Genomic DNA, 20406 nt, shown 5'->3' with positions numbered 1-20406 from the left:
CAGAATATCCCTAAAATTTAACTCAACGTTGAACAACCCCTTTAAAATGAAACCCCACCTGATCCAGTAGTGCTGGAAAGTGTAGCTCCATGTTAATGCGCATGGACAGAATCAAACCAGTAAAATGTGCCTAATGTCATCACTGTGGCAACCAGAATGGATCCCCATGCTAGTAATTAAAATAAGGTGAATAAGAGGCTATATGCCAAATTGTGTCCCATGATTCTGAAACTTAATTTGGGTTCCCTGAAAAAAACACATAAGAAACACTTGTGTAAGTCTTAATTTAGCCTTTTACAGACTAGAGGGTGTAAGAGGTACAGTATATATTCAAGCTCAATTTCTGCAATTCAACTGCCTTTTCAATGAGTATAATTGCCATATTCCCAAAAATGTTTTTCTTTAAGGACACACAACCTATTTATAAAGTGAGAAAACTATCTTGGCATTGTGTCCAGTTTCTGTAAGATTGTGAATCATTAGACAATGAGCAGCATCAATATCAGTGCAGAGGCACCAAGGAGCAGCTGGCTGAGTGCAGGAGCCTGTATGGGGGAAAAAAATTACCAGTTAGACAAAAACACAAAGAATCCGAAGGATTAAGTATTAAGTTTAAAGTCTAGTCTAGAAAGAACTTTAAAAAAAAAATACAAATGACATAGAACTATAAAAAAGGAAGACAAAGTTTTCAGGAGGGCAGGAGTATAAACATCACATACTGTATTGCCTCTACCATCAGTAGGCTTGGTGCCAATGTCGAGCTGCTCAGAGTGGGTTCATTTACTTGCAGTGAGTGGTGGTAAATGGAACATTTTCTAATTGGACCAGTGTTCTTAGTGGAGTACCACAGGGCTCTGTACTAGGTCCCTTGCTTTTCAACTTGTGTATTAATGACCTGGAGGTGGGCATTGAAAGTACTGTTTCTATTTTTGCAGATGATACTAAATTGTGCAGAACTATAGGTTCCATGCAGGATGCTCCCACTTTGCAGAGTGATTTGTCTAAACTGGAAAACTGGGCAGCAAACTGGAAAATGAGGTTCAATGTTGATAAAGGCAAGGTTATGCACTTTGGCAAAAATAATATAAATGCAAGTTATACACTAAATGGCAGTGTGTTGGATGTTTCCTTAAATGAGAAGGATCTAGGGGTCTTTGTAGATAACAAGTTGTCTAATTCTGGGCAGTGTCATTCTGTGGCTACTAAAGCAAATAAAGTTCTGTCTTGCATAAAAAAAGGCATTAACTCAAGGGATGAAAACATAATTATGCCTCTTTATAGGTCCCTGGTAAGGCCTCATCTGGAGTATGCAGTGCAGTTTTGGGCTCCAGTCCTTAAGAGGGATATAAATGAGCTGGAGAGAGTGCAGAAACGTGCAACTAAATTGGTTAGAGGGATGGAAGACTTAAATTATGAGGGTAGACTGTCAAGGTTGGGGTTGTTTTCTCTGGAAAAAAGGTGCTTGCGAGGGGACATGATTACACTTTACAAGTACATTAGAGGACATTATAGAAAAAATAGTAGGGGACCTTTTTACCCATAAAGTGGATCACCGTAACAGAGGCCACCCCTTTAGACTAGAAGAAAAGAACTTTCATTTGAAGCAACGTAGGTGGTTCTTCATAGTCAGGACAGTGAGGTTGTGGAATGCACTGCCGGGTGATGTTGTGATGGCTGATTCAGTTAATGCCTTTAAGAATGGCTTGGATGATTTCTTGCAAAAAGAAAGACTTACACTCGCACACCCTGGCCGTCCAGACTTCAGCGACTCCCAGGTGCTCGATGCCAGAGGGAATGGGCAACCTCAAAAACAACGTAGAAACAGGACACACCGGCACAACATGGGCAATTCCAGCAGGTAAAACCTTGCTCGTTTATTGCGGATGCAACGTTTCGGGGCGTGACCCCTTTCTCTATGCTTGAGAAAGGGGTCACGCCCCGAAACGTTGCATCCGCAATAAACGAGCAAGGTTTTACCTGCTGGAATTGCCCATGTTGTGCCGGTGTGTCCTGTTTCTTGGATGATTTCTTGGACAGACATAATATCAAACGCTATTGGGATACTAAGCTCTATAGTATAGGTATGGGTATATATATAATTTATATGAAAATATGGAGGGGTGTGTGTATGGATCCTGGGTTTTCATTTGGAGGGGTTGAACTTGATTTTTTTTTTTTTTTTCAACCCAATTTAACTATGTAACTATGCATAGATCACTATATACTTTTGTACAATAAATTACTTTTCTGTGGGAAATGTCTGCAATCGGTGGGGCTCACTGGTGCACCCCAATAGCTGCAGATAAACGTTTGCAAATTTCCATGCAACATTAAAGTCTTTCAATGTGACTCGAGATATATGTTTCAATAGAAAACACAAAGAACAATATAGAGTTCTCTTCCCTTCTCTTGGAAAGCCTCTTTAAGTTTAACCTGGGTAGAACTATTTAGCCCCTATGGATTATACACTGGTTCCCTCTATGGGCAACAGTCCCTCTATCACTAATTTATGGACCTCAAAACTGCTCAGCTAAATAGCCCTGAGCCTAACTGCCTCTCCTAAAAAGACCTATAATAGGAGACAGCGGACCACTTAATAGATATTCTATTCTGGGGTTCCACTCTAAACTCCCCTCCCCTTAACATGGAGGCTCTGGTAAAAAAAAAAAATGGATTCCGTACCTGTATAATAAATGAAGGTATCTCTCCTAAGATTAGTGGCAGCAAGTTTTGTATGAGTTTTGTGGGTGTTAGTTGGTGTGTGGGATGCAGGTGTATTAGTCTAACCTGTGTGCAAGGTGTGTGAGAGACGGAGTTAGTGACCAATGATAGTCACACCTAAAGTCACCTGCAGCTGGAAGTACCATAATCGTGACATGAATGGTTGGTTGTTTTAATTTAAAAACATGAATTTACATTTCATGTTTAATTTTTTAAAAAAAATTATTAAACATATTTGTATGTCTGGGTGACAGGTTCCCTTAAAGGGTGGGCTCTGCTGACCCAAACCTGCTCCCTGCCCTGGGCGTGGCACCCTTATTTCGCCCCAGGCCCCAGTTGTGGCTGCAACAAAATAAAATAAGGAATGTATATGTGTGTATAGCCACTGGGGGGGGGCACAGGGGTGGTGTGGTGGCCCTGGACCCCCCAGTCTGATGCTAAAAGCATTCTAAAGTCATGGGGCAATCACAGAAAGGTTGTATGCATACTGTAAAGTATCCAGCTCTTTTTCCCATCCAAACACACTTAATACACTTAAATAATTATTTGCAGTCCTCTTGCATAGATTTAAAGCTTACAGTATATGTAAAGGTAACTCCTAGAGGTTCTATAATATACATTTTAAGGTTGCTTGCTACCTCATCCCTTTAATACCAGTCACTCATGAAACAGTCATGTTCTATATATGGTTTAATCACTTCTGATTCTTGCTATTATAGCGTATGGAATGCATCCTTCCTGCTGGGTACAAATTGGACCTGCAAAGTATAGTTGTATTTCAATATATATGGTAAATATGTAATGAATATTAAAGGATTGAGATAGCAACCATACATGTGTATTTCACAACACGCTCCCATAGTTGCTTTTAAAGACTCTTATTAATAGAACAGTTCAGAGTAAATATAAATACTGGGTAAATAGATGGGCTGTGCAAAATAAAAAAATGTTTCTAATATAGTTAGTTAGCCAAAAATGTAATGTATAAAGGCTGGAGTGACTGGATGGCTAACATAATAGCCAGAAGACTACTTCCTGCTTTTCAGCTCTCTAACTCTGAGTTAGTCAGACATTCCCTCTTATTAATAATGACAAGAACCTGAATTCTTACCAAAAGCCTGAATCCTCCAGAACCAGTAAATTTAATATTTGAACTTCGAACATTTATCCAAAAAATATTTCTGCTCTGTACAACTGTGGCTCTGAAATGAAAGAATACAGTACTGAATGTGAGTATAGATGAATGGCTGTGCCACCTTTCCTCCAATTTACTCTGTTGGACAGAGATATAATTAGAAGTTACTGAGATCCAGAGCAAATCCCTTTTGGTCACATATATAAAGAATTGCGCATTTGTAAGAGAAGTTAAGTGCATGTATTTCCGTAAGGTCAGCAACAAGGTTATTCATATGTCAAATAGTTGGGGTGTGGAAGAGGAGTTAAAGGAAATGTTAATCTTTAAACCAAATGAATATAATATTGCTTAGATCACTTTTTTATGCACTCATTATGGGGCAGATTTATCAAGGGTCGAAGTGAATTCGAGGGAATTTTCAAAGTAAAAAAATTTGAAATTTGAAAAAAATTCAAAGTAATTTCTTTGAAGATACTTCAACCATCGAATAGGATACTAAAACTTCGAATTAACTTCGAATTCGATTCGAAGTAAAAATAGTTCGAATATTCGACCATTCGATAATCTAAGTACTGTCTCTTTAAAAAAACTTCGACTTTAATACTTCGCCAAATTAAACCTGCCGAAGTGCTATGTTAGCCTATGGGGACCTTCTACAACCATTTTCTAAGTCTTTACACATGAAAAATCGTTCAATCGTACGCTAAAATCGCTCGAATCGTTCAAACTATTTTACTTCAATCGCTCGATGGCCAAATTCGGTGAAAAATACTTCGACTTCGATATTCGAATTCGAAGTATTTTAATTCGATGGTCGAATTTCGAAGTATTTTTTACTTCGAAATTCGACCCTTGATAAATCTGCCCCTAAGTGTTTTGAAAATTTCTTTTACACAAAGTTAACTGCCAGTATTCTTGTAGAGAAGGCCTCTGAAATGTATCCTCAAATGTTAACGACAGAAGAATTAACTCCGTTACCTTATTTCGTAGGCGGATGTATTGGCGTTTGGTCCCATCCATGTGACCTGGATGGCTGTTTTTTCAGCAGCAGAGGTGTGGCTCACTGCACTCTGTTGGCGCATTACAGTAAAATCCAATAGGAAAGAAATCCACGGCACACAGGCTGCTGCAAGCAAGGAACCCCTTGCACGTTTAATGCGGAAGTGAGCAACGTTTCGGGGTCACGCCCCTTTGTCAAGCCTACGGTAATTAGTGCATACAAACATAAATAGCCATACAAAGGCCATGATTGGTGCAGTAATCAGATCATGTGATAACAGTGCTAAGTGCATTTAGAAAACATTATTCCAATAAATACAAACATTCTCATACAAGATAGAAAAACATATTTTTATAAACATTTTTATAAAAAAAAAAAATTTTTAAAAAAAGACAATTTTTTAAAATTGAAAAAATTGAAAAAAATTGAAAAAAATGAAAAAAAATCAAAGTCCAATAGTGATACCAACCTAACTAAAGTCCATAAAATATCAAAAAATTATCAAATAAGTAAATATTAGCGCACAAAAATACAATTAGTGTATAATGATATAAGATATATTAATTTTAATCAGAACATCTTACCCTACCAGATGATGAGCAGCAGGTTACAGTACCTGTCCCTGTCATATATTATGGGAAAATTATCTGTAAAAAAAGAACAAACGTTACTTATAAAAAGCATGCCAAATTGTACTCTTCGTTCAAACCCTTAGGTTGCTTAGATTGCAAACGCCAAATCCAAAAGCATTCTCTTTGGTGTAACAGTTTTTTTATATCCTGCCCAGGCCTAGAAATCACCCGCTCCAATATTTGCCAGCGCAATTGCGCCACCCGGTGGCCATGGGTAAAAAAATGTCTTGCCAACAGCATTTCTTTCTTCTCTTTTTTATCTTTTCTATCCTTTATCTCCCCATCAAGAATACCATCGACCGGTCGTGACGACCCAGTGGGTGGTTTGTAATTCCTTATAATAGATTTATGCTCATTGAGCCGTGTCTTGATAGGTCTAGTGGTTTGGCCTACATAGGCCATCCCACATGGGCATTTTATACAATAAATCACATTTGAAGTGTCACATGTAAAGAAACCTTTTAACTTATGTTTCGTGCCGAGTGATGGATGCATTACCACATCCCCAGGAATTATGCCACTGCAATGCCCGCAGTTTCTGCAGGGGAAAGTACCATTAGACTTAACCGAATGATGGACATCCATTTTACCCTTAGGTTTGGGTTTGATTAAGTCCCCTATATTTCTGCCCCTTCTATATGAAAAGAGAGGTGGCGATTGAAACAGATGTCCATATTTCGGATCAGCCTTCAAGATGCCCCAATATTTTAGAATGACATTTCTACATAATTTAGAATTAGAATCATATGAGGAAATAAAAGGTATGCGTGTAGACACAGTGCTACTAGAAACCTTACGTTTCAATGTTTCATTTCTAGGGATTGCCTTAACGGCCTCTTTGGCCAAAGTTAACTCCTTAGTGTCATACCCTTTATCGGCAAATTTTTGCATGATATTTATAGATTCTTCCTCAAATAATTCCTCGGTGGATGTAATGCGCTTAACACGTAACAGTTGACTCCTAGGTAAACCTTTCAACAACCCTGGTGGATGAAAACTTGAAAACCTAACCAGATTGTTCTTATCGGTAGGTTTCGTATACAGGGACGTAGAAAAAGAATTACCTGTATACTTAATCCACACATCCAGAAAGTGTAACTCACAAGGACTAGCCTCAAAGGTGAATTTAATGGTGCCATGTGTGCTGTTCAAATACGTGACAAAATCATGTAATTTGGTGAGGGAACCTGTCCAGATAAAAAAGGTGTCGTCCACATACCTCATGTAAGATTGTATGTGTCCAGAAAATTCGACATTAGAAAAGATGAAGGTTTTTTCAAAAAAATCCATAAAAATATTAGCATAGGCGGGAGCCATGTTGGCCCCCATGGCGCAGCCCTGCTGTTGTAGGAAAAAATCGCTTTTGAATTGAAAATAATTTTTTGTGAGTACACACTCCAGCAACGTACACAAAAAATTGACCATATATGTAGGTAACATTCCCTTAGAAAGGTACGTCCGCACACATTCGATGCCCTCATCATGTGGTATAGAGGTGAAGAGATCCTTCACATCTAAAGAACACAGGAAGAAAGGTTCCACGGGTATTTCTACATTGCCTAGTCTGGTAAGAAATTCAGTAGTATCGGTTAAAACCGGTTCCAATGTGGGCAATACCTCCTGTAAATATAGATCAATATATATGGAGAGAGGTTGCCAAATAGAGCCAACATTGGAAACGATAGGCCTTCCTGGGGGTTGTATTAAGCTTTTGTGAATTTTCGGCAAAAAATAAATTTGCGGTATCTTAGGAAATTGTGTTAGCAAAAGCCTCCCAGTCTCATCTGGTATAATCCCTTCCAAAGTAGCCTCATTTAAAAGCATGTTAATCTCATTCATAAATTTATGGGTGGGATCACTGTCAAGCCTTTTATAATGCACACAGTTATTTAACTGGCGTTCTGCCTCTTTATCATAGTCGGCGGTGTTAAGAACGACTATGCCTCCACCTTTATCTGCTTTTAAAATAGTCACTTCACTTTTACTTTGTAAGGATTGTAATACCCCTCTTTCGGCCCTTGTGATATTAATACCGGGTGGCGCAATTGCGCTGGCAAATATTGGAGCGGGTGATTTCTAGGCCTGGGCAGGATATAAAAAAACTGTTACACCAAAGAGAATGCTTTTGGATTTGGCGTTTGCAATCTAAGCAACCTAAGGGTTTGAACGAAGAGTACAATTTGGCATGCTTTTTATAAGTAACGTTTGTTCTTTTTTTACAGATAATTTTCCCATAATATATGACAGGGACAGGTACTGTAACCTGCTGCTCATCATCTGGTAGGGTAAGATGTTCTGATTAAAATTAATATATCTTATATCATTATACACTAATTGTATTTTTGTGCGCTAATATTTACTTATTTGATAATTTTTGGATATTTTATGGACTTTAGTTAGGTTGGTATCACTATTGGACTTTGATTTTTTTTCATTTTTTTCAATTTTTTTCAATTTTTTCAATTTTAAAAAATTGTCTTTTTTTAAAAATTTTTTTTTTTTATAAAAATGTTTATAAAAATATGTTTTTCTATCTTGTATGAGAATGTTTGTATTTATTGGAATAATGTTTTCTAAATGCACTTAGCACTGTTATCACATGATCTGATTACTGCACCAATCATGGCCTTTGTATGGCTATTTATGTTTGTATGCACTAATTACCGTAGGCTTGACAAAGGGGCGTGACCCCGAAACGTTGCTCACTTCCGCATTAAACGTGCAAGGGGTTCCTTGCTTGCAGCAGCCTGTGTGCCGTGGATTTCTTTCCTATTGGATTCTACTGTGAGGTGGCCGAACCTCTACCACTGAGCACCAGACTTCGCATCTCTACTCTGGGTGTGCGAGAGCCAGCTTTTGCTTTACTACTAGTCTCTCGGCATTGTGCCCTCAGCACCCCGACTGTGTGTCCTGAATTATGTCCTTCGCGGATATTGCAGCTACTACGGAACATAAAGCTGATACCTTTTCCTTTACCGAAGCTGAAAGGAAGAAAATTCTAAGTGCTGCCCACAGCTTACCTTCTACCGCTATACCAGCGGGGGCAGATATTCTACGTAAACTAGAACAGTTGAAACGGCGTGAAACAGCATGGGGGTTGCATTCATCATCTTTAGCAGAATATGCAAAAGCACAGCGGATACCACGCGGGCTAAGGATTACCTTGCAACCAGCGCTGTTCAAGGACAATCACGAGTTCCTTCAAAAGTGGCAATGTATCCTGAACCGGTGCAGCTTGGACCTGATTACATTGACGGTCCAGCAATTGCATGTGGGAATGAAGGAGTTAAAGCAGCAAATACACGCCACCGAGGAAAGCTACAAGGAAAAAGTGGAGGCAGACGAGACGCTACTACGAGATCTCGAGGTAAAGATGGAACGCCTGCAGCAAGAGATCCTGCAACTGAAGCTACGCAAGTTTCGGCGCGACACCCGAGATTACGAGCTGGGAGAGGAGTACACCTGGATGGAGAAACGGCGCATTTATCGCAAACAGAGAGCGGCTTCTGGGCTGGCGTCCGACAAGGGATCACAGCATTCCTCCGATGCCGAACACGGCTCTCCATCATCATCACAAGGCTCTGCGGTCTCTTTTTTAGGAGCAGGCCCGGCACAAGGAAACCAGCGACCAGGAGGGGACGCAGGAAACCCACCACCACGTCCCTACACCAGGCGGAGACATCAGCAGCAACACCGCAGGTAAATTCGGTGTTTAATCTCTCTGCTTACGAACTGACTGACATTGAACTGAATGTGCTTAACAAAGGGTTAAATTATGTTCCTACCTTTACGGCTCCTATCTTTATGCAGTCTGTTGATTTATTTAAATTCACCAGGTCTTTGAAATTGAAAGCGTTTTTCTCTGATAAATCTGGCAGTACTAATAAAGATACAAGGTTGCCAATGCTTAAGAGTAAATTAGGCTCGAAAAGTAGCTTTATTCCACCTGGTATTTTTGCTGCTATTGATACATTTGAGTCTGTAGTTACATGTGAATTGTCCAAATTACTTGCCAATAAAACTAGGGGTAAACAGTGTAATATCACAAGGGCCGAAAGAGGGGCATTACAATCCTTACAAAGTAAAAGTGAAGTGACTATTTTAAAAGCAGATAAAGGTGGAGGCATAGTCGTTCTTAACACCGCCGACTATGATAAAGAGGCAGAACGCCAGTTAAATAACTGTGTGCATTATAAAAGGCTTGACAGTGATCCCACCCATAAATTTATGAATGAGATTAACATGCTTTTAAATGAGGCTACTTTGGAAGGGATTATACCAGATGAGACTGGGAGGCTTTTGCTAACACAATTTCCTAAGATACCGCAAATTTATTTTTTGCCGAAAATTCACAAAAGCTTAATACAACCCCCAGGAAGGCCTATCGTTTCCAATGTTGGCTCTATTTGGCAACCTCTCTCCATATATATTGATCTATATTTACAGGAGGTATTGCCCACATTGGAACCGGTTTTAACCGATACTACTGAATTTCTTACCAGACTAGGCAATGTAGAAATACCCGTGGAACCTTTCTTCCTGTGTTCTTTAGATGTGAAGGATCTCTTCACCTCTATACCACATGATGAGGGCATCGAATGTGTGCGGACGTACCTTTCTAAGGGAATGTTACCTACATATATGGTCAATTTTTTGTGTACGTTGCTGGAGTGTGTACTCACAAAAAATTATTTTCAATTCAAAAGCGATTTTTTCCTACAACAGCAGGGCTGCGCCATGGGGGCCAACATGGCTCCCGCCTATGCTAATATTTTTATGGATTTTTTTGAAAAAACCTTCATCTTTTCTAATGTCGAATTTTCTGGACACATACAATCTTACATGAGGTATGTGGACGACACCTTTTTTATCTGGACAGGTTCCCTCACCAAATTACATGATTTTGTCACGTATTTGAACAGCACACATGGCACCATTAAATTCACCTTTGAGGCTAGTCCTTGTGAGTTACACTTTCTGGATGTGTGGATTAAGTATACAGGTAATTCTTTTTCTACGTCCCTGTATACGAAACCTACCGATAAGAACAATCTGGTTAGGTTTTCAAGTTTTCATCCACCAGGGTTGTTGAAAGGTTTACCTAGGAGTCAACTGTTACGTGTTAAGCGCATTACATCCACCGAGGAATTATTTGAGGAAGAATCTATAAATATCATGCAAAAATTTGCCGATAAAGGGTATGACACTAAGGAGTTAACTTTGGCCAAAGAGGCCGTTAAGGCAATCCCTAGAAATGAAACATTGAAACGTAAGGTTTCTAGTAGCACTGTGTCTACACGCATACCTTTTATTTCCTCATATGATTCTAATTCTAAATTATGTAGAAATGTCATTCTAAAATATTGGGGCATCTTGAAGGCTGATCCGAAATATGGACATCTGTTTCAATCGCCACCTCTCTTTTCATATAGAAGGGGCAGAAATATAGGGGACTTAATCAAACCCAAACCTAAGGGTAAAATGGATGTCCATCATTCGGTTAAGTCTAATGGTACTTTCCCCTGCAGAAACTGCGGGCATTGCAGTGGCATAATTCCTGGGGATGTGGTAATGCATCCATCACTCGGCACGAAACATAAGTTAAAAGGTTTCTTTACATGTGACACTTCAAATGTGATTTATTGTATAAAATGCCCATGTGGGATGGCCTATGTAGGCCAAACCACTAGACCTATCAAGACACGGCTCAATGAGCATAAATCTATTATAAGGAATTACAAACCACCCACTGGGTCGTCACGACCGGTCGATGGTATTCTTGATGGGGAGATAAAGGATAGAAAAGATAAAAAAGAGAAGAAAGAAATGCTGTTGGCAAGACATTTTTTTACCCATGGCCACCGGGTGGCGCAATTGCGCTGGCAAATATTGGAGCGGGTGATTTCTAGGCCTGGGCAGGATATAAAAAAACTGTTACACCAAAGAGAATGCTTTTGGATTTGGCGTTTGCAATCTAAGCAACCTAAGGGTTTGAACGAAGAGTACAATTTGGCATGCTTTTTATAAGTAACGTTTGTTCTTTTTTTACAGATAATTTTCCCATAATATATGACAGGGACAGGTACTGTAACCTGCTGCTCATCATCTGGTAGGGTAAGATGTTCTGATTAAAATTAATATATCTTATATCATTATACACTAATTGTATTTTTGTGCGCTAATATTTACTTATTTGATAATTTTTTGATATTTTATGGACTTTAGTTAGTTTGGTATCACTATTGGACTTTGATTTTTTTTCATTTTTTTCAATTTTTTTCAATTTTTTCAATTTTAAAAAATTGTCTTTTTTAAAAAATTTTTTTTTTTTATAAAAATGTTTATAAAAATATGTTTTTCTATCTTGTATGAGAATGTTTGTATTTATTGGAATAATGTTTTCTAAATGCACTTAGCACTGTTATCACATGATCTGATTACTGCACCAATCATGGCCTTTGTATGGCTATTTATGTTTGTATGCACTAATTACCGTAGGCTTGACAAAGGGGCGTGACCCCGAAACGTTGCTCACTTCCGCATTAAACGTGCAAGGGGTTCCTTGCTTGCAGCAGCCTGTGTGCCGTGGATTTCTTTCCTATTGGATTCTACTGTGAGGTGGCCGAACCTCTACCACTGAGCACCAGACTTCGCATCTCTACTCTGGGTGTGCGAGAGCCAGCTTTTGCTTTACTACGGCGCATTACAGTAATGCAGTCAGTTTAATAAAATTAAGAGGCATATTTTTTACATCATTGAACTGAGGAATCCAAAGGAATTCCCAACACTTTCCTGCCAGTGCATTTATCAGTACAGATACATACATCGATTGAGAAGATTGTATTTGTGCTGCCAATGAGATTTTCTTAGCTGATGCACTATATTTACTGTATGTGCATATATGTGTGGTATTTAATACCAAATTGTCTTCTATGGCATATGCTGGCTTGTGATGCATTTCTTAAAGGAGATGGAAAGGTTAAAATGAAGACTTATCAGAAAGGTCTATATAAATACACCAATACATCCTCAAAGTAGTGCTGTTCTGAGTCCTCTATCAAAATAAACACCACATTTCTGTCCTTCTATTATGTACACATGGGCTTCTGTTTCAGACTTCCTTCTTTCAGCTTAAACCTCCAGGGCAGGGCTTGAGCATGCTCAGTTTGCTCCTCTCTCCCTCCCTCCCCCCTGCTGTAATCTGAGCCCAGAGATACGAGTGAGCAGGGAGAACTCAGGCAGTGATGTCACAGCATGCTAATATGGCAGCTGCTATACTAAACAAACAGAGAGAGCTGTTACTCTGGTATGGTAAAGCATTCTATAGAATAAATATACAGTATTACAGTGTTCTAGCTTGCACTATTGTGGCTAATCTATTGGCAATAAACTGTCTCTGTAGCTTTCCTTATCTTTTAAAAGTGGTATCACTTCCTATCATTTATTGTTGAACTCCTGTTTTTAACCTTCTTTCTTCATGTAAAAAAACATTTATAATGCCTTCTCTATAGCTACTCTGCATTCATCTGACAGTTTATGGATATTAAGGCTAAAATGATGCATCTACAAGGCTTATAATCAGCATTTAATCATCAGGGTTTTCTTCAGTAGAATATCAACAAGACCAACTCACATTTGCAGTGCTACATTGCAGAGTCTGAGCGGCTGAATTGCTGACTGTGAAGGTTCCCAGGGCAATATTATTACCATCACCGACTGCACGAGCCTGTATCATGAAGCCTTTAAAGGGAGGCACCAGTGATGTGTTTCTGAGTGTGACTGTTGGATGAAACAGATTTGGAGTGAAACTATAACAGGACACAGAAGGACCTTCTGATCTCCAATACTTGGTAGAAATTGTTGGTTGAATCTGTGCAAAAACTTTATTCTTATAAGAGACAGTTATCTGCCATTGATGTTGATATTAGGAGTTTTATGTTCTTAATATTTTTATTATTGGGGCCATATTTCTTTTGAAAGACCCTGGGCCCCCCCCCACCTCATCAGTTCATCTAAGCTACTACCCCAGTCCTCTAGAAACTATGGGCCCTGGGCAACCACTTCAACTGCCCATTTGGAAATTGGTCACTGTTTATTATGCACAAATGTACCTTGTTTTGTATTTGCAGCAGTTTCAAGGAAAATGAAGTGGATAGGAGGGGGGAGTCAACAGAGACTAATTATTAGCACCCACTTTTTGGGAATGAGATCGAAGTGCTAATGCTCAACTAAAGTTACTTCCTGCTTATCTCCTATGCTACAAAGCTGAACTGCACAGAGTTACCATACCTGTTATGCTCTGTTCATCCTCGTAGGTAGTACTAGATACATCCAGAGTATAAGGAGAAGCAGATGTTTGGGCTGCAACTCCATGACCTGGCACCATTGTATTGCAGGAGGCTTCAACTTTCCCACTGGGATAGGCAGAAACATGAAGGGAGCAGATGGTCAGTAAAATAACTGTAATCTGTAATGCTGAATCCATCTGTTGAATAATTGGGAAAATCATACACAAGTTACAAAATGACTTTTGCTTAGAGAATGTGTGTTTGACAAAATTGTGGACACATAAGGGGACACTCACGTATCCTGACACATTAAACAAAGTGCACCTTTGCACCCAATTGGCATGTTTTTTTCCACAGTGCAACGGTATTTCCCACATATCATTATACGTGCAAAACTGGTGTTGAATCGGACACAATTGAGCTGTGTGTGGCTCTTGCTCACTGCATCTGGTGCAACTGTGTCTAATTTGTGAAAATGGATACAACTATGCTTGTATTCTTGCCTTGACATGGGGCATTGAGGGAACCCTAGAGCAACTGTCTGGTCAGGAGGAGACAGTAGCTCCAGAATTTGCACAGTGCTGGGCATTAAAAGGCACAACAATGCTTATTCAGTATAGAAGGCAGGAAGGACTGATCGCCAATGAATGCAATTATACATAAATGTGCAAAGCACATTTTTATGGATGTACCTTTTATGAAAGTAGTTTCAGATGCAACTCACTGAGAGCAATGCGCATGTTGCACAGTAGGTCTATAAATGAGCAGTATAATGTCTTATGCCTGTCTCCCCACCCAACAAACCTGCAACTATCCATCTCGCCTTAATATAGTAGCAATATAGTAGCAATCGGAAAGCCAGCGGAGATTTATATTTTTGCCAGTGGGAAAGCATTTTCTGTAGTGTATAGTAGGTTGAACAGCAGACTGAACAAATCTCCCCATGTGCTATTTTCCTTATTTTCCTTTTGTGTTCCCTTGCAATAATGGCTCAGGTTGCAGTTTCAGCCATGCCTGAGCAACTTGGCCACAGTCTTCTTATAATCATTCATAACCCTCCTACTGTATTATTGCCCATTATCAAGTAGCCCAACAGCCAGAGGGTGTAGCATAATGCCATTGCGGTGTGGCCAGATGTGAATGGACCTCTCAATAGTAGTAATTAATACTAATGTTTTGGACAAAAAGTTAGCATAAAAATATATCAGACATGGCAGTCCCCTGTAATGTCAATCAAGTGGCACTATGGCAAAGTCAGCGCAATTGAATAAAGGCAGGCTCACCAACATCCCATAAATTAAAATCTTATATTGCCTGTTATACTGCAAAACAGTGTGTGGCTTACACAGTGAATTTAGAGGGGTTTATTTATAATCACTGGGCACATTTGCAACTGTGCAGTAACCCATGGCACCCAGTCAGATATTTGCCTTTATTATTCTACTGTACATGCTGGCTGGCTGGCTGAAAAAGGCTTATAATTTGATTGCTATGGGTTTCTACCAATACATATATATATAATTTTTTAAAATAGTGTTTTTTATTTGCCCTTTGCTTGAGACTGAAAGGTATGAGAATTTGAACTGTGGAATCCTGATGGAGTCTCAGCAGATTACATTTTATCAAAAATAAAAAAATGTCCTGCTTTAAGAAGTTTAATTCAGTTCTATTCTAAGTGGTGTGATAATTTGCTAACATATTGGGAGCCTATGACTAAGTGCCCACAATGCATGAAAAGCATAAGGCGCGTTGAGATGTTTTTTTCCTTAAATAAATTACTTTTTCAACTGCATCAATCTCCATGTGATGTCTGGTTTGTACCAGCTCATACGAGAAGACAAGAAAGTTTTCATTACCTCCCCTAAGCTGAAGGTCTTGGGCATGAGCCCCTGGACCCCTGTTAACATTGGTAAGTTAACCCCTGTTATTTTCTCCAATAAATACTGGATGTCTTTCCAAATGTCATGTTACATGATAAACTGTGAGATGATAAACTGTGAGATAGCTTTTTCAGAATTTTATTGCATGTCAAATTGAATGAGTTTTCCCGTGATAAACCTTTTTCTCGTTGAATTGAATCTGACATAATATCTGTATTGCCTTTAGAAATTCATTCATCATTTGGTGTCAAATCCACATATCCATGATATATTTTGAGATGCGTCACCAGGGAAAACAAAGCAAGAACAAAATATTTATCAAGTCACCTCAATATTTATTTGGCACAAAATTTAACATGAAGGTATACTGGCCCTTTATTGGTATACTGGGGCTTCAATGAACACTACTCTATAATTTAAAGAACCCTACTGAGGTTCCCATATCAACTTTTTTCAATGTAAATATTAAATAAAAGATATGCTTTGCACAAGTAAATGACTCATTTCTGGTCTAAATACTAGGAAATGCTTAATCAAACAATATATTCCCACTCCTGTTTTATTTATCTGCACCAAAACACCACTAATACCAATGTTAAATGAGCATCAATGTTAAACTTTCAGTTTTTTTACAGTTTCTTTTCTCTGTACAAGCCCTATAAACAGCAAATATGCCATTGTATTGTTTAAATGCTTGCCTGATTAACTGCTTCTCTGTAACATTCTGTCAATAATATTAGCTAATCGAATTTTAAATTGTGGTGATCAAAAAATAAATGTATTGGGGTTTTAAAATTCAAATAGATTTTTTGCCATGTAGGGTCAGATTAAGGAATATCCCTTATGTGATATATCCCAGATTACAATAATAATAAGTAATTGTACATAACAAAGGTTACAAGAGTCATCAAGACTTTGGACTGTTAATAAAACTACACAGTTTAGCATCAACATTCATGGAAAACATATAACTTACTGTGTTTATAACAAATACTGAGCATTTGGCAGATATACAGTAGGATGTGCTACTTCCTTACCTTGAATCATGCAGACAGGTATGATGTTGTTTAAGCTCTGATCTCAACACAATGCCTGTTCCAAATGATCATCCAGCTTTGGGTGGAGCCTGTCTAGTAGCCTGGAGCCTTCCCAGTTTCTTTCAGCTGCAGACCTGATTTTTTTTACAATGTAATTACTATGAAGAAAGTTTTGGAAATTTAGATTCAGGACAAACAAGAATCAAATGTTTTTTTGTCTTATGGCTCATTTCCTGAATGCAAAATTTCATACTAGTTTAGCATTAACAAATAATGTGCCTAGCTCAGAATGACAGAATGAAACTGTAATGTAGGGATGGGATCTCACAGAATTTAAGATATCATATATACTGTAAATTACCCACAATTTGAATGTTTGGGCTCTTTATCTGGTTTTTTTTCTTGCATTAATCAAAAAACTGTCTTGAACACAATTATATACATAGGTATGAGCTTCATTATCCAGAAAGGTATAATCTAAAGAGGTCTACCTTACAAGAATGCCATCTCCCATAGACTCCATTTCAAACATATAATTCAAATGTTCATAAATGATTTCCTTTTTCCCTTTAATAGAAACATTCTAGATAACAGGTCTTATGCCTGTATGTAATATATATATATTACATTATATATATCGAATTACTCAAAAAAAGCCCTGGTCAACATTTGTTCATGTTCTACTTTTCGATATTGAGTGGCAAAGTGTTTGGCTGCCCAGGTCCATACATGTCAAGTTTGTTATACCAGTGGCAGCACAAAAAAATAACAGGGTCCCTAGAATTCCTTGTAAAAGGGAGTCACGCATTTTGTTATGTAGGATGTTCATCAGCAATCATTATGAAAAACCATTCAAAAGTTTGGAAGGCAATCATCTGGTGGCAGGGGGACCACTGGAATGCCACTACCAATAGGCACCTCCCAAGTAACCACTATTTTCATGCCCTTGTAATACCCCAGATAGGTCTCACCTACTTCCACAGCCTTCACAGTCTCCTCGCCCACTCCACTCTCTGTTCTGCAGGGTCACTCTGTTTTCACCACTGCCAGCTTCTCTATAAGTCCTAACCACTTCCGTTCTGCCTCATATTATAATGTAACTTCATGCTTTTGCTTACTTGCTAAAATGACACTTCCTGTGACTTTCAACCAGAATCAATATCCTTTATTAATTAACCCAGTATATATGTGATGTTCAGTGATGCAACTGACTTATCTTCCACACCCAAGAAACATTGACAGTTTGGAAATTGTGGGACAATTGTTGCAGCTTTCTATACTACTTAATCCCCCCAGTGCCCAGAAAATGGGGTTCTTCAATGGGCATGCAAAAAACACTCACTTAATAACAAATCCCAATCAGTATTAATACTGAGCTTCTAATGCACTTTAGGCACATAAAAACTCGTATTTCTTGTGTTTCCATTCCAAGAGTTGTAGTAACACTCGGTATGGTCTGAATGGAACAGGGTTGTACCTGCCCTAATATACCATGTCCTACAGTGTTCTGACTCTAATTTGAAATCTCTGTGTATCAAAATTCAATACTGTTCATTGAAAAAAGTCTACGTCTGAAATGAAATTGAAAAAGTTCAGCAATATAAAATTAAAGAATATGGGACATACAGGAAATGACTGGTGAAGGGAAAATATAAGCAAGTGCTATCTTCTTCAGTTGTAGTTTTTCCTTTTATTATATTTCTTACAGTTCTGGAATGGAAGATCTATTTTTGTCAGAATTACCCGTTTGGACTGCAGCCACTGCAGTATATAGGACTCATTCATGTCTCCTGGGTACACAAATGGACAAGCACTAAGCAGGAGCGCATCCATTAATGTTCATTTCCTGAGCACTCGTGCTCTCTTGGACACTGTGCTCTGCACTGAATGCTGGATAATTCAACCAGTGAAGAGCGGCATTAGGACGCGCAGCTCAACCCTGTCCTTACTGTCTGTCTTAGGACACGTAGTAATGACAGTGACCCAATGTGAGTGGGGTTACTGTAACAAGGAGGAAATTACCCCTCACTTTCAGTGTTCTGTCTTTTCAAATGCTAGTTGGCCTGTCTGTTTCCCCCTTTGCCATTTTGTCTGGTATCTTAGTCATGTGCCTCACAGTTATCTGTGCTGATGCCATACCTTCTAATATCCCATTTACAGGCATTCCTGAACCAAAGAGAAGGGTGCCAAAAATGCCTGCTACAAATGGCAAATTGGGCATAAATAATTTATTTAGGTATGTAGCCATACCATACATGTCAAAGTCAGTTAAGATAATGCTAAGTGAGAACATACTGGCTATTCATCCATATGCCAAGATTTCATTATGAATGGACCATGGTACACTTGCACCCTGCCCTGGTAATTACACCACTGTTGGTGTTGCCGTTGATGGAACAAGGGACCAGAACTAGATCAATGCCCTTTTTGACCCCAGAGAAAATGATGGGCATACTCTGCAGCTTAGGAGATCAGCCAATCTTCTCCGAGATTGGAATAGCCCTCTAACTTAAATGTCTTGGTCAGATCAATAAATACCAGAAAATGCTGGTGGTGGGTCTTTCTGCCCTAAAGCGGCACTGGGATTCTGGATGAGGTTTTGTTATCAGTGTCTGTCAGTCAAAACCTGCGCAAATATCCTTCCTACTGTTTAAAAAAAAAGGACAATGCCTCAATAATTACTGCAGTCACTATAATCTCCCTTGTTCTTATACTGAAAACAAACTGTATAAGTATTACTGGGTGTCCATTCTTTACTCTAATATTAGTACTGACCCTTCAAGTATGAGAGGCACTGGAGGCTTATCAAAATCCCTGCAATACATAGTAGCCCAATAAGATGTGCATCAATCACCACTGACCAGTCCTACCACTTTCTGCAGCAGCATGAAGAATATCTTGTGCTATAACAGCGTCTTAGAAGATGCATTATCTACCTATAGCTGAGTGAACCCCATACCTAGTCCTCAGTGTCTGCTAGTATGAAAAGGCAAAGGGTCCCAAATGTCCCTGTGTAGAAATGGGTGTAGAGTGCAAGACTTGTAGGTGGCACACTGTAGGTTAAAGTACAGTTTGTTAGAGATTCTAAGGGGAAAAGACCATTAAGGACAGAGGTGTTGACAGTTTGCGTACACAGGAAGTAATGTATCATATAGTACTGACACACAATAATAAATTATAGATGAAACAAAGAGAGAAGGATGAGGATTCAGATGTCATAGTAAAACAAATAAATCTCAGCAGATAAACAGAAAGGGCAGCTCACCAAGACCGGTAATGAATTGTTCACAACACTAAATTATAATTGGCTACCATGTCTACAGGAAAGGGGTTCTTGTAACTAATAAGATGCAGATGCTTTGTAAATTCACTGAAATAAAATGAATCTCTAGCTAGTACAGCTGGAGGTAAAATAATCCATAGTATTTTTAAGTACAGAATCTAGTAAAAATGCTGGTTTTTGCTTTTCTATTTTTGAAAACTATTTTTTTTTCATTAACAACCATGTCTGTCTACATTTTTCAGAAAGAAAGGATTGTTTGCTGCTCAATCCCAAATAAGTAAAAAAAATGCTGAAAAAAAAGTATCTGTTCGAATGAGTGAAACTCTGACATCTATGTATTTAATTAATTAATCAGTGAACAAATTTAGCCATGGCTCACCCGATGAACAGATAACCCCCAGGTCCATCTCCTTCAGGCACAAATTACACG

The 20406-nt window shown here is 38.7% G+C and overlaps 1 protein-coding gene across 5 annotated transcripts; it reads right to left on the bottom strand.

The window, feature by feature from the left end:
• Positions 1–275: 275 nt before the first annotated feature.
• LOC108715684 (putative ferric-chelate reductase 1) lies at positions 276–17755 on the bottom strand. Of its 5 annotated transcripts, none has more exons than XM_041561541.1 (7): positions 17669–17755; positions 16694–16851; positions 13778–13973; positions 13122–13267; positions 4835–4926; positions 3833–3923; positions 276–545 (listed from the first exon to the last, which is right to left on the bottom strand). In XM_041561541.1, the coding sequence occupies exons 3-7, from the start codon at positions 13971–13973 to the stop codon at positions 480–482; spliced, it is 591 nt and encodes a 196-aa protein (XP_041417475.1). In that variant the 5' UTR covers positions 16694–16851; positions 17669–17755; the 3' UTR covers positions 276–479. The 5 variants fall into 5 exon arrangements, 4 of the variants coding, with proteins under 4 accessions (XP_041417475.1, XP_041417476.1, XP_041417477.1 ...); XM_041561542.1 differs by having other exon boundaries at positions 16694–16827; positions 17665–17750; XM_041561543.1 differs by having other exon boundaries at positions 16694–16827; positions 17669–17749.
• Between the last annotated feature and the right edge of the window lie 2651 nt (positions 17756–20406).

This window comes from Xenopus laevis, chromosome 4S (assembly GCF_017654675.1).
Source record: "Xenopus laevis strain J_2021 chromosome 4S, Xenopus_laevis_v10.1, whole genome shotgun sequence".
Taxonomy (NCBI): Eukaryota; Metazoa; Chordata; class Amphibia; order Anura; family Pipidae; genus Xenopus; species Xenopus laevis.
Note: the sequence above shows the minus strand (reverse complement) of the source record. Positions and strands in the feature narration are given on the sequence as shown.

What these genes read in the sequence shown, in the direction of transcription:
- LOC108715684 (XM_041561541.1), bottom strand. Translation starts at nt 13,973, where the DNA reads ATGGATTCAGCATTACAGATTACAGTTATTTTACTGACCATCTGCTCC. An exon ending in TGCAATGTAGCACTGCAAAT is followed by an intron (nt 4,927 to 13,121) that starts GTGAGTTGGTCT and finishes ATGCGCCAACAG; the next exon opens with AGTGCAGTGAGCCACACCTC. An exon ending in CTGGAGGATTCAGGCTTTTG is followed by an intron (nt 546 to 3,832) that starts GTAAGAATTCAG and finishes TCCCCCATACAG; the next exon opens with GCTCCTGCACTCAGCCAGCT.